The 20,910-nt window shown below is 46.6% G+C and overlaps 1 protein-coding gene across 2 annotated transcripts in view; it reads right to left on the bottom strand.

Moving 5' to 3' along the window:
- The window catches only part of RIMS2 (regulating synaptic membrane exocytosis 2), a 1,859,827-nt gene that overhangs the window by 769,268 nt on the left and 1,069,649 nt on the right, over nucleotides 1-20,910 (bottom strand). For both annotated transcript variants that reach the window (XM_086966100.1, XM_086966101.1), the window contains 2 exons: nucleotides 18,363-18,409; nucleotides 12,070-12,182 (listed from right to left, as the gene is read on the bottom strand). In XM_086966100.1, the coding sequence (XP_086822226.1) occupies nucleotides 12,070-12,182; nucleotides 18,363-18,409 (160 nt within the window). The remainder of the gene's footprint in view (nucleotides 1-12,069; nucleotides 12,183-18,362; nucleotides 18,410-20,910) is intronic.

Here is a 20,910-nt window from a genome sequence, read left to right as displayed (position 1 = left end):
CAGGGAGGAGGAGGCTAAGGTGGCGCAACCGGTCAGGAAATCCCAACGGATCAGGAGGAACCGCAGGAGGACCGGCAAGCCTTCGGTGTCGCAGACTGAGGCGGAGAGGCAGGCGGCCCTACAGGCGGTAGCGGACTTGTCCAGGACCAGAAGCCAGTCCGGGAAGGGCACGGGCTCAGAGGACCTCGGCACGGGCTCGGAGACGGGACTATCGGAATTTGGTGGAGCCCGGGGCCCTATTGTGACGCCGCAGACTTCGGGGGAGATACTTGAGACGTGTTGAACTGAACTAGTGGAGTGGACTCGCTGGTTGGACACCGGGGCACTGGGCCCGCGACAGTGGAACGCGGCTACTTGAGGTTTTGGGGCGCTATGATGTGGGGATTGTGGGGTGGAGTGCGCGGGGTTGATTTGCTTTGAGGATCTAGCACATCGAGCCACGCCTTACTGGCCCCTAAGGTCACCGCAGTGGAGACTGCGGCCATTACCGCCTTTCTTTGAGGGGTGGTTGGGTGTGTTGGTTTGGATGGGGGTACTTCCAGTTGCGGGGGGGGCCTGTCCTGGGGGGGTGGGCGTTGCGAGCAGTTGGGGTTGCTCAGGGGATAGTTGTTGTTGGAGGGGTTTGGCTTCCTGTTTGGAGTGGGTGGGTGGGGTGGCCCGTGGTCGCGGGACATGTGCGGACAGTGTTCTTTGTTGTCTGGTCCAGTTGTGCGGGGAGGGATGGCTAGTACCGGGGCATTGAAATGTGTGTCCTGGAATGTGCGGGGTATGCAGTCAATGACACGCAGGCATAAAGTTCAGGCATACCTCAAGCGTAGAGGGGTTCATATAGCGTTCCTGCAAGAAACGCATCTCAATAAGCAAGAGGGGGCTGCTCTGCAGAGACGTTGGAGGGGGCAGCTGTTTTACACGTCGTTCTCAGCTTTTGCAAGGGGGACACTGATTTGGATACGGGCGGGGGTCCCCTTCCAGGTGACAAAAGCATTAGTAGACCCGGAGGGCAGGTATGTGGCGGTGGAGGGGAGGCTGAGAGGCAGGGTGATATCTCTATGCAATGTGTACGCCCCTAATGTGGATCTGCCCGCATTTCTGTCTACCATCTCGGGAAAACTGGCGGGATATTTAGCAGGACCGGTCCTCTTGGGGGGGGATTTCAACTCAGTCGAGGATGTGTTATTGGATAGGTCCCATCCCCCACTGCGCGCGTCCCCAGTGCATAGGGTCGCTAAGCGTAGGATGGAATGGCAGGAGAGCTGGGCCCTCAGGGATGCATGGAGGGCGTTGCACCCCACCACTAGGGACTACTCTTTTCACTCGCACCTGCATGATCTGCACGTAAGGCTAGATGCATTTCTTTGCTCGCCATGCGTGCTCCCTGCAGTGGGTGGGGCGGAATACTTGGCCAGGACGCTATCGGACCACAACCCACTGTTGATATCTCTGAACTGGATGGCGACTGTTAACTGCGTGCCAACATGGCGCCTGCAACCCGACACCCTGGATGATCTGCTGTTTAGGGAGGCCCTGGGAGACCGTATTGAGAGTTACTTTGAGGAGAACAGTGGTTCGGCCTCCACGAGGGCAATAGAGTGGGATGCGTTTAAGGTGGTGGTGCGGGGACACTGTATTGGACACACGGCAGGGGCTCGCAAGACTTTAATGGACGATTTAGACAAGGCTGAAACGCGGCTGAGGGAACTGGAGAAGGGTCGCCCGAATCACCCTGAGTTGCAGGAGGGGCTTAGTGGGGCACGGGAGGGGCTGGCTGTAGAGCTGGAACGGCTGCGCAGCTTTGACCATAAAGCGTACATGACGAGGGCACATGCGGAGGGCGATAAGGCGGGGTCTATGCTGGCGTGGCTCGCTAACCCAGTTGGGAGGGGCATGCCGATCATGCTGATCCAGGAGACGGGGGAGGAGCCCTGCCATACCCAACCCGGGATCCTGAATAAGTTTCGTACTTATTACGAGGGGCTCTATGAGAGTGGTGAGACAGGAGGAGCGGATGAGCTAGGAGAATTCTTGGACGGCTTGCAACTGCCTAGGGTGGAGGATTCAGAGGCGGAAGAGCTAGGTCGGCCCATCACTCTTGGAGAGATAGGGTGTGCAGTAAAGCAAATGGCCAGGAACAAGACCCCGGGTCTTGACGGGCTCCCGATCGAATTCTACAGTAAATATCTGGAGCACCTTGCTCCGCGGCTGCGAGAGGTATACAATGAAGCTCAAACGAAGGGTAGGCTCCCGACATCCATGAGTGAGGCTCTCATGATCCCGCTCTTAAAACCGGGCAGAGAGGGTGCGGCTTTGTCCTCATACCGTCCGCTGTCAATGTTGACGACGGACTACAAGATCCTGAGTAAAATTCTTGCCAACAGACTGCTGGTGCACATGACGGGCCTTGTTCATAAGGATCAGTGCGGTTTTATCCCGACACGCAACACTACCCACAATATCCGTAGGCTCACGAGACTGATGGGTGCGGACTGGCCGAGCGCTGTTTCCCCATTTGTTCTTTCCATTGACATAGAGAAGGCCTTTGACAGCCTTGAGTGGGGCTACCTCTATGAGGTGATGCGACGCTTCAGACTGGGGGACGGATACATAAACTGGACTAAGGTCCTGTACACTGACGCGGTAGCGAGAGTTCGAGTGGGTACTCTGATCTCGAGGCAATACCCGGTCAGGCGTGGCACCAGACAGGGATGTTCCCTATCTCCGCTCCTGTTCGCTCTAGCGATGGAACTCTTCGCCGTGGAGGCCAGGCTGGGCCGCCACTATGCCGGTTTATCGTTTAGGGGCAGGCCGCACTTCATTTCTTTATACGCAGATGACCTGCTGATGTTCCTGGCCGATGCGGGCCCCGAGCTCGAGGGGGCACGGCGACTACTAGGGCGGTTCGGCCGGTTGTCGGGCCTGAGGGTCAACTGGCCTAAATCCTGCCTGTTCCCCCTGCGGTTGGGAGAACCGTGCCCACTCACTGCACAAGACCTTAGATGGGAGCCGCGCTGCCTACATTATTTGGGGGTCTATGTTTATCATACCCCGGCTGATTTACTGGAAGGCAACATCACCCGCTGTATTAATGCCCTACGAGGGTCCATGGACTTCTGGTCGACCCTGCCATTGTCCCTGGCTGGTAGGATCTCCCTGCTCAAAATGGTGGCCCTGCCCAGGCTTTTGTATTACTTTAGGACACTTCCGGTGTGGATCCCGGGCTCTATCTTTAAACGCCTGAGATCTCTGATCATAGCGTTCTTGTGGGGCACGGGAAGGAGGCGCATAGCGCTCGACACTCTGCTGCGCCCCAAGGATGAAGGAGGGATGGCGGTGCTGGATTTTGAAGGGTATTACCTGGCTGCGCAGCTGCAGATTTTTACTCAGGAGGTTGCGAAAGTATATAGAGGCCCTGAAGACGCGAGAGTAGATGGTACCCCGCGACACGTTCTGGCGTACATCACGCTGCACCAGAAGCTCCGGGTTGGAGACTTGACGGTCGAGGAGCGGACGTTCCGACTCTGCTGGGACCGGGCCCGTAAGCGGGCGGGAGTCCGCCTTATGTATGCCCCTGAAATTCCGCTGGGAATGGTCACGGCCCTACCGCATGGAGGGGACTGGTCGCGCTTGCTTGGTTGGGAGGAGGCGGGGATACAAATGCTGGGTGATCTCTATGAGGATGGGGTGTTGCTGCAGTTTCAGGACTTGCAGGAGCGTTTCGGCCTGCCGAGGGGCGACTACTTGTTGCATGCGGCAGTGACGGGCGCTATGCAAGCCCACTGGGGGGAGGGGTTGCAGGAGCCGGGCATCTCTATGGCCTGTCAATATACGATGATGGCGGCGGGGACCTTTAAAGCTGTCACTTGCTTGTACTCTAGGATGCAGCGGGAGGCCTTGCGACCATTGACGGCCCTGAAAACCAAATGGGAGCTGGACCTGCAAGTGGAGATACCTGACACGACCTGGGGCCAGTTACTTAGGCGAGCACGGAAGAGCTCGAGAAACGCCAGGTTTCAATTGATCCACTTCTATGTCCTTCACAGAGCATACCTCACACCGGGCAAAATACAACAGTATTTTGGGGTAGACAACGCTGCTTGCCCCAGATGTAATACAGTCGGGGCGGACCTGGGTCACATGTTATGGGATTGCCCCTCTCTGGGAGACTACTGGCAGGAAGTTGGGCGGGCCCTTAACAGCGCGACGGACAGAGATATCCAGTACACTAAAGCGGTTGGCATCCTCCATTGGTTCCCACACACGCCTAGAAACAAGACTACTAGCAAATTTATAGACTTGGGACTTGTTCTGGCCAAGCGGGAGATTACGAGGAACTGGAAGTCGAGAGTGGGGCCCACATATAAAAGAGGGTATGGGGAATGCCTGCGGTGGGCCGCGTGTGAAAGTACCTTGAGATACCAGGTGGCATGGAGGATGAATGATGAGAAGGCTCTGGAGAGGGCGACTGCATGGGAAATGATGGTGCAGGCGCTCTGCGACATGGATGCTGAGGAGTTGGAGAGCGAGGGTGAGCTAGATGGGGCAAGCCCTGTCACTGTACAGGAGAGCACACCCTAGCGAAAGTCTGTTCCTCCTGCAACGCACCAGGCACTCTTATACTGCTGATACGGCGCAGAGCGACCACGGGGGAGGGTGGGAAGGAAGCTGGAATTGGCGGGCTGTTGGGGAACCGAAATTGGGGGAGGGGTGAAAATCACAAAAGCGAACCAGAAATGCTTGCCTACCACCACTGACAGACAATGTAAGGTGATACGAGAAGCACCCATGGGTGAGGCCACCCGCACCGGAGGAAGGGTGGAATTCCCGGACAACTGAAAGACTGGTTAATAATAATCTTGTACACAGTGAATTAATATTGCTGCCGATTTTGACTGTACATTTATATTGGTGTTGCAATAAAAATGATGTTAAAAAAAAAAAAAAATCAATAAAGTTGGCCAAACATCATATTTGGAACGGAATCTAATGAGTGAACTATCCTTTTTCCTCAGGGCAATGGTATATTTTTTTGCCTTTCGAAAGGCCTTGCAAACGATTGTGTTTCAGACACTGTTGCTCAACTGCAACGAATTCTAGGTGGAAATTTCCACCAGCACCAGGATGCCCAATTGGGTGACATTGTGCTTTACAAGTTCCAATTAGTGTAACATTTAACATAACAGATGGACTTTAACCAACGCCTCATGAAGAATGCCAGTGTGGGAAAATTGGCAGGCTTCAAAGCAGCCTGCTTGCCTATTATTAATCAACATAATGCAGGTGTTTGTTGTATTGTCTCTAGCAACATAAAGTACATTGGTGACCCGCAATGCACTAAGAATGGGGCAAAAATTACTAGTACAAAAATGCATCCCATTAGGACTCTGAACTCAGGAGGCTGGAGAAAAAAATAACTGCACCTCCCACTGAAGACCAATTTTATGCTTGAACAGGTATCTGAAATTAACCTTTAACACTTGTAAATAATAAGAACTAAATGAAATGTATATTTCTGAAGGAAAAGACAATCTTGAGTAAAACGCTCTGAAAAGTTACGGAACTTTACAAAAGTATTTGTTTTGATTACATCTACATTTAAGACGAAAAACTTTACGGAATGTTATCTGTTGTAAGGGTAAAGAAAGTCATAATGACTGACTGTCTGGTTTTTATAGCACAGCAAAGGAGCTGTCAATGTACTCACTAGTTTACTTTTTCATGAGGTTAAAACTGTTCTATAAAAGCATCCTTCATTTTTCCTTGCCTAAAAAGATATCAGGACAGCTTATGTGTGATTATTTAAATCCTTAAGTAATGTATTTCCTTTATTTAAAGAGTTTGTGCCTTAGAGCATGCGTTTGTGGTGTGCTTCGGTTCTCTACCTCTTTTGTTTGAGACTTGATTCTGAATTACAAAATCCCAATAACAGTTAACAGGGCGCGAAGAATTATGCTAATTTTATTTCTTGTGGATTTCAACTTTGAAAAATATCCCCATTTCTTTAGCTCAGGGAAGACGTTATTGGAAGATTTCACATCACTTTATTGTCAATTTACAGTTTCAGCTGATTAAATCCATATAGTAAGTAAAGACCGAGAGGTGTTCCTAATTACTTAATTTGTAAACCAACGCAGTACTTATAAAGTTTCTCAAAGAAGAGATATATGGAGACGTGTGTCTAAACTCCTACACATATGTCTAAGGCAAATGCACTGTGTGCAGCATCCTAATTAGCATCAATGTCACTGCTTATGAGCTCAGTACTTCTTTTCGTGCAGGTTTCCTAGACACTAATGCATCAGTACTTTATAGCTTTACTCCAAACAACTTTAGGACCCAGACAGATACAATCTTACCTCCATGGGAACTCAAAGAAGAGGTATAGAATTGTTGTTCACTGTTTTGCTGTCACCCCTATGTAACCAAATACTTGTACCACCTGTCCTACAGTCACCTTAAATACCACCCCTGGGTTTCTGGGGACGAAAGAAAATGTGCAGGGTGAGCCTACCATCAGCAGCCATTTTCTGCCTTTGCCCAGATTTCTACAAGCCTTAAGTGAATAGAAAAGAATCCGGTGGGGATGCTCATTCCCAGCTTTCAGATGAACAAGACAGCTCCCGAGTGTAGGGACAGACATTGTCAAAAAGAAAGGAGGATGAAGAAGAGCCCAGAAGAATGTTGAATACTTTTAAACGTAGTTTACTTTATATTTCCATCGGAGAGTGCATTGAAAACAAGTGTTTGCAATGCAGTAGGTTTCGCATTTGTAAAAGTTAGAGCTGTTGGTGTTTAAAATGACAATGCTTTTTACTTTTGTGTTTCTATTTGCTGTGGAATAATTATATGTGCAAAGCAGTATTGTCATTGGTATTTTTAATATCAACACCTCTAACTTTAACAAATGAGAAAGTGTTACTGGGAAAAGCAAACAATAATCAAATTCCCACAGGAGCACTGATGTGAAAACGAGCTGGAAATTGTAAAAGAACCCTGCTGCATGCCTATAATGTTACTGGGGAGAAAGACCAGCATTTGTTGTACTGCAATTATAAGCAAACAATTAGGCTTTTGTTGCTTGAAAAGAAGTATTAGACAGTTGACTAACCAGAGCGTGTGTTTTTGAGTTCCGATGGTGAAACAACTCGTAGGCCATGACTTAACTTGTAAGGTGTTCTATATAAGAATAAAATGAATGGCTAGTTATCACATCGTTCTACGTCGCTTCTGAGAAACAGCAAATCCGATGCAAAATCTCCACTTCAAGGCTGATAATAACCAATCTGGTTTCTGCCTGGTGGCATAATTGCACCTCGGATCACTAAAAAGAAGGCAGAGTGGTGGGGTCGTGGACTTGACGGCTTGTATTCTGTTGCTCGATTTTGTGCCGTCCGCAAAATAGAAATGTTTTGCTCTAAAACCGGCTTTTAAAAGTGATACATGGGCATGAATACACAAATTGTATCCCAAAGTGTGACTGTTTTACAAATTCAAAATCGAAACATTCAGACTTGAGGACCCAGTACTGAAACACTTCTGAGAAGGTACGTTGTACAAGCATGCCAATAAGGGTATTTGTTGTGCCTTTCATGTGCATTGCAGTGCAAACAAGAAGTAACTGCTACAATTCACTCTGTGTCACAAATGTGTAGACAGTGTGCATATCAGACCTTCTGGGCCCCGATGATGACGGCCAACATAAGACTGCTGCAGGGGCAGTGTATGCTCAGATGGTGTGGGGAGGGCTTATAACGCCAAGGGGAATTAAAAATGGGAAGCCAGTGACGCCAAAAACAACAATAAAGATTATAACCTCTTCCATCCGTCGGACGGCCCCCGGCCTTCTGATGTCACGGAGGACGACCGGGAGCTGTCCATTCCGCGCACGTGTGGAATTCTTCCGCACTGCGGAGGAATTCCGGCCACCTTGAAGCGGTTAAAAAGTTATTACACATAAGAACAAGCATTTACAATGCAACGGTTTCGCCTTTGGAAAAGTTAGAGCTATTGGCATTGTAAATGACAATTTTTTTATTTATGTGTTCATTTTGAAAACCGATAAATATATGGGATTGTCATTTACAATGCCAATAGCTTAATCTCTCGCAAATGCCACACACACCCACAGAGAGCCCCCCCACACAGAGCCCCTCCACACAGAGCCCCCCACACACACACCCACAGAGCCCCCCACACACACCCACACAGAGTCCCCCCACACACACCCACACAGAGCCCTCACACACACTGCGAGCCCCCCCCCACACACCCAGACAGAACCCTCCACACACCCACACAGAGCCCCCACACACCCAAACAGAGCCCCTCCACACACCCACACAGAGCCCCTCCACACACCCACACAGAGCCCCCCACACACCCACACAGAGCCCCCCACACACCCACACAGAGCCCTCCACACACTGCGATCCCCCCTGTGCAAGTTATACACTGTTGTTAGAGATGAACCAACTGCATAGGTAACCAACAGGTGTAAAAAGGACTTCAAAGGTGACAGACTGGGGAGAGAGATGATGATGTAGGAGTGAGAGAGAGAAGGATTGTGCAGATAAAAGAGGAGTGTGAAAAGGGTTGTACACAGCAAGAAGTCTGAGAGGGAGTGTGTAGATTATGGGTAGGTTTGGGTGGGAGAAGCTCTTTGTGTAACATCAGGTGTACAAGGGATTGTACAGGCAACAAACAAGTGTGAAAGGGGATGCAATGATGTACACTGGTGAAAGGGAGTGCTGCAGACAATAGCGAGGTGTCACAGAGGAACAGCAGACAGTAGGTAGGTGTGAGATAGCTGGGCTGTGAAACTAAGTCAAAGGTGGGAAAGGGTTCTTCACAGGCAAGAGACAGGTGTCAAAGGGTGTAAAATACTTTTGCACAGAGCAGGCTGTGAGAGATGGGGGAAAGCAAGTCACAATGCACTTTATTTCCAACAGGCTTGTGTTATCTGCAGAAAATGGTCAGCACCAAAGGAGCTCAACATGAGGCCAAGTGAAGGCACCCAAGGGGTGCAGCAGTAGATTAACCACCCAAGAGGGGGATTTAGAAAGTACCACATAGTCACAGTACATTAAGAGCACAACACAAAGCCTTGTCCGTGCCAGAAAGTAAGGGGTATAACTAAATGCATACGTACCACTAACGTCAATTTCTGTGGCTTAATGTGCAGTTTTCATGCCACAAAAACTATAACTGAGCCCTTTTTTTTTACTCTTTGTCAAACATTTTCTGGACTTTGGGTGAAAAAAAAACAGTATTATAATGGACAATGCATCGCTTCCAGTTCACACTGGTCATTGTATAATTATGAAAGGCAGGGTGCCTATTTTGGAGGCGAACGTAGCAGACAATCTGTAACATAAGTATTTAAAAAAAAAAAGAAATTTCACATGTATTTCTTGCCGCTGAGGTATAAAGATGCTTGAAGAACAAGTATTGACAAAACCAACAGAAATGGCCTTTGGGACTCATTAATTTTGCCACTGGTTTTTAGCAATGATCTACAGCATCTCCGGAGCATCACAAGGTGGGGGAAGTGGGGGGGGGGGGGTGGCAGCAAGATTGATGTCACGCGTGAAGAGGAGAATCACAAAGGATGCACATGGATGGAAGCATCACAAAGGGAATTGGGTGGGGTGATACAACATGTAGTGTGCAGATGGAATGAAGAATCGCAAAGGATGAGGGTGGGGAAACAACACAGAGGGTGCGGGTGGCAGAAAGTAACATGGAGGTCGGGGTTAGGGGGAAGCAACAGGCGAAAGAACGTCATGGAGCGGGTGGGGGGGAGCACATGGATTAGAAAGCAACTCTTGGGGGAGATGTACAGGAGGGCAGCATAACATGTACAGGAGGGCAGCATAACATGGACAGGCAGGGGAGAAGCGCACAGGTGACAGAGAAAGGAACACACCACAAAGGGAATTGGGTAGGGTGATACAACATGTAGTGTGCAGGTGGAATAAAGAATCGCAAAGGATGAGGGTGGGGAAACAACACAGAGGGTGCGGGTGGCAGAAAGTAACATGGAGGTCGGGGTTAGGGGGATGCAACAGGCGAAAGAACGTCATGGAGCGGGTGGGGAGGAGCACATGGATTAGAAAGCAACTCTTGGGGGAGACTTACAGGAGGGCAGCATAACATGGACAGGCAGGGGAGAAGCACACAGGTGATGGGAAACTACGTCCTCCCGGCCCCGCCCACAACCAGGCGGTGGGCCGGACATCTTCTTCCGGTGTTTCCTCCGGGCTACGGCGGAAATCAAAGTGTGACTCTGAATGTGTGTTACCATCGCCCCCCTCTCTCCGGGTACCTCTTGCATCACGCACTGCCATACTCCCGGTCAGCCCCACGGCCTCCCTTGTCTTAGTCCCGGAACTGGAGACTTAGTGGCTGCGCACACTGTAAACAAGCATTTACAAGTGGTGCGGGAACAGGCACACGGAGAGCAAGAGGGGGGGGCAGGGGCGGGAACGGGCTCACGGAGAGCCGGGAGTGGGGGTCGGGAACGGGATAAAAACAAAAGTATTAAAAAATGCTGCTTACCTGATCAGCGGCCTCAGTGCACAGCCCACCCCTGCAAAAGACACAGTGGAAATGAAGAAAACATGGCGAGATCCCAAAAAAAATTGCACACGCCCACCGCCGCAATGACGATCGGAAAGGGGTGGAGAGGGAAGAAATCGCGGGAACGCCCACGAATCTAGTCCGGCCATGACGGACAGATCTCTGTTCCAATGGCTAGCCTCCATTTATGGAGCTAGCCAATGGAACAGAGGGCGGATTCCCAAGCCACTCTACTGTAAACATAAGGTTTTTGCCTGTGTGAAAAAGCTCCGCAGTGCGCAGCTTTCGCTTAGGCAAAACCTAAAAAATGACTCCTGCAGGGGCTGTGTGTGGTCGGAGGGTGGTGGGTGGGTTTATAATATGAAGTGGCTCGAAAACTACGACGAGCCAAAAGAAGACTGCTGCAGGGGCTGTGTATGCTCGGAGGGTGGGGTGGGGCTCAAAAGTAGGAAAACAGCGACGCCAAAACATCAACAATAAAAATGACAATGTTATTACTACACATAGGAAAAGACGACTGCTGCAGGGGCTGTGTATGCTCGAAGTGTGAGGGGAGGGCTTATAATGCAAAGGGAAATCAAAACTGGGAAAGCCGCAATGCCAAAAGCATCAATAAATAAAGCTAAAAAAGTTCCTACACACAGGAGATAAAAATGACAAGTGTAAGTACACTGTACTTTACCGGTGCACCTGAGCCCTCAAAGGAAATGAGCTATTGGCGCAAGGAACAAGACAGGAGGCAACAAATAAGAGAAAAGCTGAAAGGAGCCAATAGTAACCAGGAGGTGGGAATAGAGTGGTTTAATAGATTACAACAGGTCTTGCAGACAGCGCATGTGCTGTCAAGGCTCGACCTAAAAACGACAGAGACTGCTGGCAAATGCAAGCATTTTAGTCTTAGCAGACGTTAGACCAGAATGGGTGATTGACAAGCAATGCAACTCATGCTCGTTTACTTTGCATGTAGCTGACTCTTGACTACCTCTCTTTAGCCTTGCTATGATTGCCCATGAAGACAGTTCAGGGACTTGGAAAAGGACACAACAAGCATATAAATATAACATGTACCTGGTAAAGCACCAAAAACGTGGGGTTCACTCTCGCTGTCAGTCATTCAGAAAGTCTCAGTGAAAAAATACATATTTCTGATACCTGCCCATGCACAGTTCTGCAAAATTTCCAGCATATGCAAAATTCCAATCCGTAACTTTACATAAAGCTCAAAGAAATTAATACATCACATGCACAAATGCAGTTGGCACATCTCTTAGCAAATATCTAAGTAGGCTACGAACAAAATACTATTGTTGCTTCTTAATAAAAAAAATCAGTTCACAAAAGTGAAAGAAGTCTACTCATAGAGCAGTTCGCTAAGCCTGGCATTCCAAACAAAATTAAATACAAGAACTATATTTTGTGACTAGGTCTCTGGAAACTTTAACTAAAGACTAATTCAAAGTAAAGAATAAAAGAGGAAGATGCAAAGGTTTTACATACTGAGAGTTGTCCCGACAAAAACTGAGGAACATCCCGCAACATGCCAGGACTCATGGGCGAAGTCACTGATATAGACGGTCGATCCGGCTTTTGCGATTCAAAAGAGCTAGAACCTGCAAGCATATAAGTATACAACTATGACATAAGATATAATATAAACATATATACAGCCACATTTTGAAAGATAGACACATGAGCAAATTACTCACCTTATAAGGAATTCAGTCCAGTAAAACTGCCAGTACACAGTCCTTAGTCACATGAATAGTTGAGGTTTCACAAGCAAAGTGTCAAAAAGCAAAAAGATGCTAGTGTTTCTGACAGAATAACTTTTCTTGCTCAACACCTGATGAAAAGAAAATATGCAGCCTTCCCTTCAGGGCATGGGTTTTTCATCTTTATATTCCTTCCTTAATACCACCCCAGATGACTATGAAGCCAGTCAGGTAAAAACAATGTATAGTTCTCAAGCATTGAGGCCGGTAGAGGCTCAAATTTCCAGTGAAGAAATTGTAGCTTGCAAGAGGGTCTCATTATGACAATAGCAGTTTTGTGACATTAGAAGGAAACAAAGATCTTCCATTTTACCTTTTCTTCGAGTTTATGAACAGTCCCTTTCTGAAGTAACTGGCTAGTTGATAACTCAGAGGGATGTGGCCAGGAATGTGATAGAGAGGTGAAAAAGTCAACAGGTAAATCAAAATGTTCGAGGCCTGAATTTCAGGAATCTCGCTGCAAGACTTAGAACAGGGCTGGAGCAGCAGAGCAAAAGAACGTTGCAGCTAAAACAGCATGCTGGAGGACCTGTGTGGCACTGTAACACTGTAATACAGGAGGAGGATAATATACACCTGACCAGAAGAGGCTAGGGGAGGACATAGCAGAATTTGCAGGCACACTAGGGAAGTGCAGACTAACTGATATTTTGAGATAGTATGTCTTGATATCGAGCTTGGATGAGCAACTCTTGACTGTGTGAATTTGAATTTATTAAAGTGCTTTTGGCCTGAGGTTGAGGTGTGCCTTGCCCTTTCTGGATGACTCATAGCTGAGCTGAATAGACCTTGGCTGCATTTAGAGTAGTGGGAGGAGGTTTCCTTGCATCTGAAGAGGGCCTGACTTACTTGCACAATGCTGTCTCTACCCACTGTGGTCATACTGCATCAGTGAGGACAGCAATGGTTTGAACTGGGCTCAGGGACCCTTGCACAAGGAAGAACAAAGACAAAATGGGGCACAAGTAGTGGACTTTAAACCCCAGAATTTTAGAGCACTTCTGGACTCAAGAGGAACATTTGCCAAGAAGAGCTGGAGAGCTGTGAGGAAGAGTACTGCCCCTCTTGCATGCTTGGGGATGGCCTGCAGTTGCTGCTTCTGCCAAGGCAAGGACAAAGACTGGAACTTTGCTGGGAAACCTGATTGAAGAAGAATCTCCAAAGGCTTGTGTGTGCTGGCCTTCTGTACTGAAGTCTCAGGGACACAACGACTTGAACTCTACTACTGAGAGTTCTGACCTGCTAGGAGGTGCCTATTCAAGTTTTGGGCCTTTGGAGGTTGTTGCTACTGTTGGGAGCTGGAAGAAACATAAGAGAAGGAAGAAAAACAATCTCAAACACTGTCAGCAATGCAACTGTGACACCGCAATCTGCACCGTGGCCAGGGGCACCGCTCGTGAAGTGCACAATGCACCACCAAGCCTACACCACAGCTCCGCTGCTCTTCGACGCCCTTCTACGGCTGCAGTTATCTATATTCCTGATGCCAGCACTCACACCGACACCGTCACTGCAAGCATCCTGTTATCACTGTACCTAGAACCGCTGAGGGTGACTCCATGAACTCGCCGACATGGCATCGCCTCAATAGAACCAATGTCTCACCGCCAACGCAACTGACTTCCCCTGTCCTGAATTCGATATGTTACCTCCTTGCAAAAATGGCACCTCACCTCCCCCGTAGCAGCCAGGGAGCGGCACTCCACCTCGGCACCAGCGCCTCACCTTCACGACGCCGTGCATCGTTAAAGACTTTGTTCTCCAAGGTCCTGTATTTTGGGAGTCTGTGTGACTCCACGCCCGATGTAGCGCACTACGCAGTCGGCACCTTACTTTGGATTTATTGCTGTCACAACATTGTAATAACTACAGGTGGAGCTATTTGTTTTCTACAAGCTTGATTTAGGAAATAACCGTTTTTTAGTGCTATTTTCCTACATGTATGTTGGATTGTTTGTTGTTTTTGTCTTGATGAGTTTAGATAAAGATACTTTCTTTTTCTAAACTGGTCTAGTGTCAGCTGGTCACCAGGAGTCGTTCCAAAGAGCAGTGTGTCTGCCGAAGATTAGAACTTCTGTTATGCCGGTGTTGAGTTTCAGGCAGTTGTCTTTCATCCATGATGCGACATTCTTCATGCAGTAGTGAAAGTTAATCTTCGTCAAGGTGGGGTTGTGGAGAAGTGTGGCGCAATGGTTAGAGCGGCAGACCCTGATGCAGAGGTCTGGCCTGGGACCAGGGTTCAAATTCCGCCTCGGGGGCTCTTGGGCTCAATCTCCCCAGACCTGCTAATTCTCACCTCGGTGCCTTGTCTAATCATGCGTCCCACTCTGTGCCTCTGGGCAATAGCTTGCTTAATCTCCACAACGGCCCCAGCAGCGCTTGGATGCCTGTCTTCACCTTGGGGGTGCCCAGGAGTGGACATTTCACAGGGAAAAGCCAGGAAGAGTTCCACAGCGGTATGAGTGCAGCGCCGGGATGCTCCGTCGCTGGGGAAGCCGTGCGCTTTACAAGTACAACACATTTACATTTACATTTACATTTGAGAGTGAGCAGAGGAGCTGAGTGTCACCGGCGTCAGAGATGATGTTGATGTTGTGCGACTGAAAAATGTCTGTGAGAAGAGTCATGTAGATGTTGAAATAGGTAGGGCTGAAGGATGAGCCTTGGGGTACTCCGCTGATTGTGTGCTTGGGTTATGGGGAGGAAGGAGGACTCTCTAGGTGCGTCCTGTGAAGAAGGAAGCCATCCATCTGAGCACATCATCTGCAGTTCCAAACTGGCGTAGTTGATCGATGAGTGTGTGGTGGCAGATGGGGTTGAGGGCTGAGGAGAGAGCCAGGAGGATGATGGCAGCTGATTCTCCTCTGGCAAGTAGGGTTCGGATGTCACCCGTTGCCGCGATCAGGGCTCTCTATGTGCTGGGGTTAGCTCTCAACCCTGATTGGGAAAGGTCCAGATGATCGGTGAGTTGGAGATTGATGGCCTTCTCCAGGATGTTGGCAGGGAATGGGAAGAAGAAGACTGGACGGTAGTTCTGGAACTCTCTGGGGTCTGCCCAAGGTTTCTTGAGGAGGGATTTAACCCCTGCATGGTTCCATGGGTCAGGAAAGGTGGATGTAGCTATGGATGCATTGAGCATGGTGGTGAGCTGGTGGCTGATCTCACTGCTTATGAGGTTGAAGAGTCGGTGGGGGCAAGGGTCGGTGGGCGCTCCTGAGTGGAGGGCGGTAGTTGTTAGTGGACTGAGTTATTCCCATCCAGCGAGCAGGTGGTTGGTTGCAGATCAGGGCGGAGGGTTGGGGATCAAAGTTTCTGTAGATAGTTGGTATCTTGTTGTGGAAGTGGTCAGTGAGGGAGTCAGAGTTCCTGTGATGGAGGGATGGAGTTTTCTGTGGTAGACAGGCAGGTGAACTCTCTGATGATAATTAGGAGTGCCTTGAATTGGTTGGCGCTGGTTACACTAAAAGGAAAACAAATATATCTGGCATGAAAGGTCCAAGCATATAAACCACTGGTACTTAAGCTGATAGCTGGGGAGACTTGCAAAGTAAAAACCAGCAAGCAAGCATTACCAACGAGAGTGTTCTTGTTAAGAAGTCTGAAGTTTCATGCAAAACTCCCAGTTGAGCCTTAGATATATGCCTATTGCGCAGGTTACATGTCCCGCAAGGTCACTTAACAAAAATAATAGCTAGTGCACCTTATTTCCAGGTTGCCCTTTGAGCAGGATCTTAGATATTGCATTAGACCTAACCTTGCCATTATGGTTGCGAACCAACATAAAATGTTACAAATCCTCCTTTTCACTGTGAAGGTATTTGTCTGTATCCTCCGGGTTGTGTCTGTTCTTGGTTGTATTTAGGAGTAGACACCTCCCCATCCCAGCCCCCCAAAAAACGGGCGTTTTTAGTGATGTGACAAAAAATTATTTTGAGAAAGAGGTAACCTCATGTTTCATTTTCATCAAATGTCTCTAATACAGCAGTTGTTGACTTTTTTATTGCCATGGGCCCCTACTGAACTACTACTGGAAGTCTGAGATCACAGCCTAGAAATTTTTACAGTTTGAACGTCAAAACAATACACTAATAGCACCATGAAATATGCAATGTTTTTTTTACCTTAATTTCTCCGAAACTAGTGAACAGATTTATACCAAAACACAAAAGCCACTCTTTCTGGACCAAGATTTATCTTTGTGTCACATTAGGGGCCAGATGTAGGTAATTCCTATTTACCTACTCTTAAATACCGAATCATACCGATTCGGTATTTAAGAGTAAGTAAATAGGAAGGGGGCAGATGTAGGTAATTCTTATTTTAGAATTACCGAATCGGTATGATTCGGTATTTACCGATTCGGTAAATACCGAATCTGTATTTCCTATTGATTCCTATGGGCCTTGAAGCCCATAGGAATCAATGGGAAATACCGATTCGGTATTTACCGAATCGGTAAATACCGAATCCTGCAAGGGTGAACGGGGTGTCACTTTGACACCCTGTAGCACCCCAATTCCAGGCTTGTGTGCCATGTGGCACACATACATGCCCTAAGGGCATGTCTGTGTGTTACATGGCTCAGGTGTACATGCACAGATGTACATGTACACCTGAATTCGGTATTTTACCACCCAATTGTATTGGGTGATAAAATACCGAATTCTGAAGGCCTGTAGCACTGTAAACAGTGCTACGTACATCTGGGATTTACCGAATCAGTAAAATTAACGATTCGGTATTTTACAGAATCGGTAAATTTAGTGTAGTGTAGTGAAGTAGTGTGGCTCACTGGTTAGAGGCGGCAGACCCGAGAGCAGAGGACGGCCCGGGACCAGGGTTCGATTCCCGGCGCGGCAGGTTTCTGGACCAGGGTCAGCGGACTCGATAATTCTCTCGCCTCGGTGCCCACTCTGATCAGCGATCACACTCGGCAACTCTGGGCATTAGCTTGCCTCATCTTCACTAACGGCCCCACCAGACCGCCGGGGATGCCTGGTCTCACCCTGGAGATACCCATTAAGGGACCATCTCTCAGGGAAGCCAGGAAGGGTTTCGCAGCGGTCGAAGCGCCTTGGGACCCTACGGGTAAGTAGTGCGCTATATAAATGCCAATACATTTACATTTACATTTACATTTACATTTACATTTGTAAAATAATTGCCACTACATCTCAAAAACCAATTACCGGTCGGTAACGGCCGAAATCGTCCATTACCGTCCGGTAATTGGCGACCTACATCTGGCCCTTGGTGTAAATCTGTTCAGTGGTTTGGGCTGTAATGGTGTCTAAAGTTCCAATGGGAAAATTAATGGGGAAAATGTGTTTTGGGACTCCCCCATTTTCTCGGCACCCACTTGACAGATCGCGCTCAACTTTCCATGTACAAACTAGTCCAAAGGTAGCACTCTTTTAGAAGGTATCGTGGAGATTCATCAAACACGGCAAACATTATTAGCAACACAAAGAATGCTATTATAACTACCCAACGGCGACGACCGCCTCTGGGTAATAAATAAATATATATATATATATATATATATATAAATAGAGAGAGAGAGAGAGAGGCAGAGAGAGAGAGAGAGAGATGTGTGTGATTAATCTGCTTTAATATTTAATTTTATAAACATTTGTGAACTCCGATAGTAAGATTTGCAGGCTATAGGTTAAGAACCAATGTTTTAATAATGTTTTCAATATCTTAGAACATAGTTGTGATGGGGGGAATATTCAAAGTATAGGAACTGCCAAGAAACCCATACTAGAAACATACCTTAATTACAAGATGTATCTACAACATCATTATTGCAACAAAAACAAATAAAATCAAGTCATATACTGCTGCTTACCACATTTGGCTACATAATGTATTGAGATGAATTGATTATAATGTGTTGGAAATTTTTTAAGAAAAGGACAGCATTAACATTTCCTTAGAGAAGTAAGATGTCATTGGATACTGCATAATAAAAACTTCATCCACTAATCACCCTTTTCCCACATTCAACAAACTTACTAGATTCCAGTTGTGCATGAGTACTGTCAGGTATCCTGGGTATATCTCTGAAATGACAAAAAAAGTACATGAAACAGTTTTCATCTTCAGTAATACTATGCATTCACCCAGCACCATATTATGCAGCGGAAACCTTAGCAAGGTCTGCATTCACATAGGCTTTCTAATATATGCATAACTGCCATTGCTTAATTTGTGCCAGCGCTCAGCATTAGCACTTAATTTTTAACACCTGCACTTATTTATGACAGTCTACCACATGGTAGAGTGGTCTACTTATTTTTGAGCAGAAAACATTAGCAGTGTTTAACATTTCAATAGCTACAAAAAATAATACAAGGGCGTCCAGTCAGTTCTTACATCTTGCAGTGGCCTGAGTAGGTCTAAATTATCGCATTTAGAGGTGTGTGATGGTTAGTGGGTAGAGTACGCATTGGCATTTGATACTAATGATAGGACAGTAGTTCTTGCAAATTGCAGTGGTCTTCTGAGAAATATCTCTGGTGCTGGCCTTATTTTTCTTACCAATTAAGCACAGACCACTGCTAATGAGGAGGGAGGATGGCAATTGCTTTGTCTGCGATAGATTGTTTAAATGTGCTTCTGCCCACTTCATGAATTTTTTTTTAAATGTCAATAACTTCACAAACATCATAAAGTTAGTTAAGAGTTAACAAAAAACAAGTAGGTTTGGGGATAAAAAACGACATGTTGCAGGAGATTTGTCAGGTTAAAAAATGTTTATCCTGGAAAATACCTTGTTAAAAAACTTTTTGTGAGAAATGTTTCACCAATGAAGTCTATAAACTTTACATCTTCATGTACTTTTAAGTCTCCCTGACTGATTTTAAAATGTTTGCAAGCCCAGACCTAACATGGCAGTTTTCTAATGAGGTCTAGGTATTTAAAATGTAACTTCAGGTTCTGAAATTCTGTACAAATTTGGAATATCAAACGTTTCAGGATACTGCAAAAATGTGGTTAGAGTCTGCCTCACTTAAAATGAGAAACTTAAATCTGCAGCAGGAGAACTTCAATGTTAGATCTACCTAACTTCAGTTGTGAAACAGAGACACAAAGCCAAATATGGATTGAGTCTATTGTGAAAACATTCATATAGTTTTCCGATAACAACTTGTTTGAAGAGGAATTGGAGCAAGTATTATGGAAATTAAAAACCAGACAAAAGGGATTTGATAAGAAGGCGGTTTTTGGCAAGTACAAGGAAAAAACACACTTATTTTTCCTTTAACAGGTTGAGGTTTTAATTCCTTTCCTTAACCACCTGGATCAAAAGACAGTCCTAAACAATGTTCCTGACTATGCCGGTGGCCTGTGTAAAGATGGGTTCCGGCTTTCTTTTTTTCAAGATTGTTGGGTCCCAAGGGTATCTGACAAATTGGCTCTGCCAGTGATATCGTTGGCATGCAGGATAACCCTTTCTACGGTTCTTCTGAGTTCCAGATATGTACTTACTGCTCTTCCATTGAGAAGAACAAAGAGAGATATTAATGGACAGTGTTTTGACCCTATTCTAGAAAAAAAACAATAATTCAGGTCCTGGTAGATTAGTGGGGGTTAGGTTGCTACTCAAGTGTTTTCCTTGTGTAGAAGCTATTGGATTAATTCAGAATGATTGTAGACTTGAAGGAAATAATGAAGTTCATCCCCACAATTCGTTTCAAAATGAGTTCCCTTCAGCAAGTAATGTTACTGATATCCCAAGGAGATTTGCTGACCAAAAAGGATTTACAGGATGGCTATTTACACATCCCTCTAGCTCTTGCAAGCCAACAGCTTATCAGATTTTGTATAGGGAAGGAACATTGGCAGTTTTGTGTACTTCCTTTTGGATTGAATAGAGAGCCAAGGGTTTTAACAAAAATTCTGACTTCTGTGATGGCTTTCTTCTACAACAAAACAATAAAAATGTACCCCTACGTCGATGATCTGTTGATCTAGGCCTAGTCCCACTCTCTTGCTGTAACTCACAGAAATGAAACCTGCAGAGAGATGAGGAATTTAGGGTTTTTGATAAAGAGGAATACATCTGTTTTGGTATCCTCACAGGATCTGGATTCCACTGGGGCCGTTTTCATGACAGCTTTGCATGGAGAATTAAATTGTGAACCCATCTGGGTCAAATCCTGTGGAATCAGTCTGCTCCAGTTAGGAAATGGCTTAGAGTTCAGGGAGACATTGCAATTCTGTTTCTTGTGCCACACTATTTCTTGATTGTCATTTTTGCTCTACACAATTTATTGGCTATTATTGTCATCTCCCGATGAACTTGTGGATTTTTCCTTATTCTTCATATTGGTATCATTATGAACTGTACCTAACTGTTTTTACCTTTTAAAATCTTAATAAAATTATTGAATTAAAAAAAAACAACAAAAAAAACTGCTATTTCCTTAGCTTACAAGCATACCGAAGAAATTCCTGACAATATTCAGGCTCATTTAACAAGAAGCATGGAGGAATATTGGGCTGGATTTTCCGTCGCATGCATTTGTTCAGCTGCAATTTGGGCATCTCTGTCTATATT

This window comes from Lissotriton vulgaris, chromosome 4_1 (assembly GCF_964263255.1).
Source record: "Lissotriton vulgaris chromosome 4_1, aLisVul1.2, whole genome shotgun sequence".
NCBI lineage: Eukaryota > Metazoa > Chordata > Amphibia > Caudata > Salamandridae > Lissotriton > Lissotriton vulgaris.
Note: the sequence above shows the minus strand (reverse complement) of the source record. Positions and strands in the feature narration are given on the sequence as shown.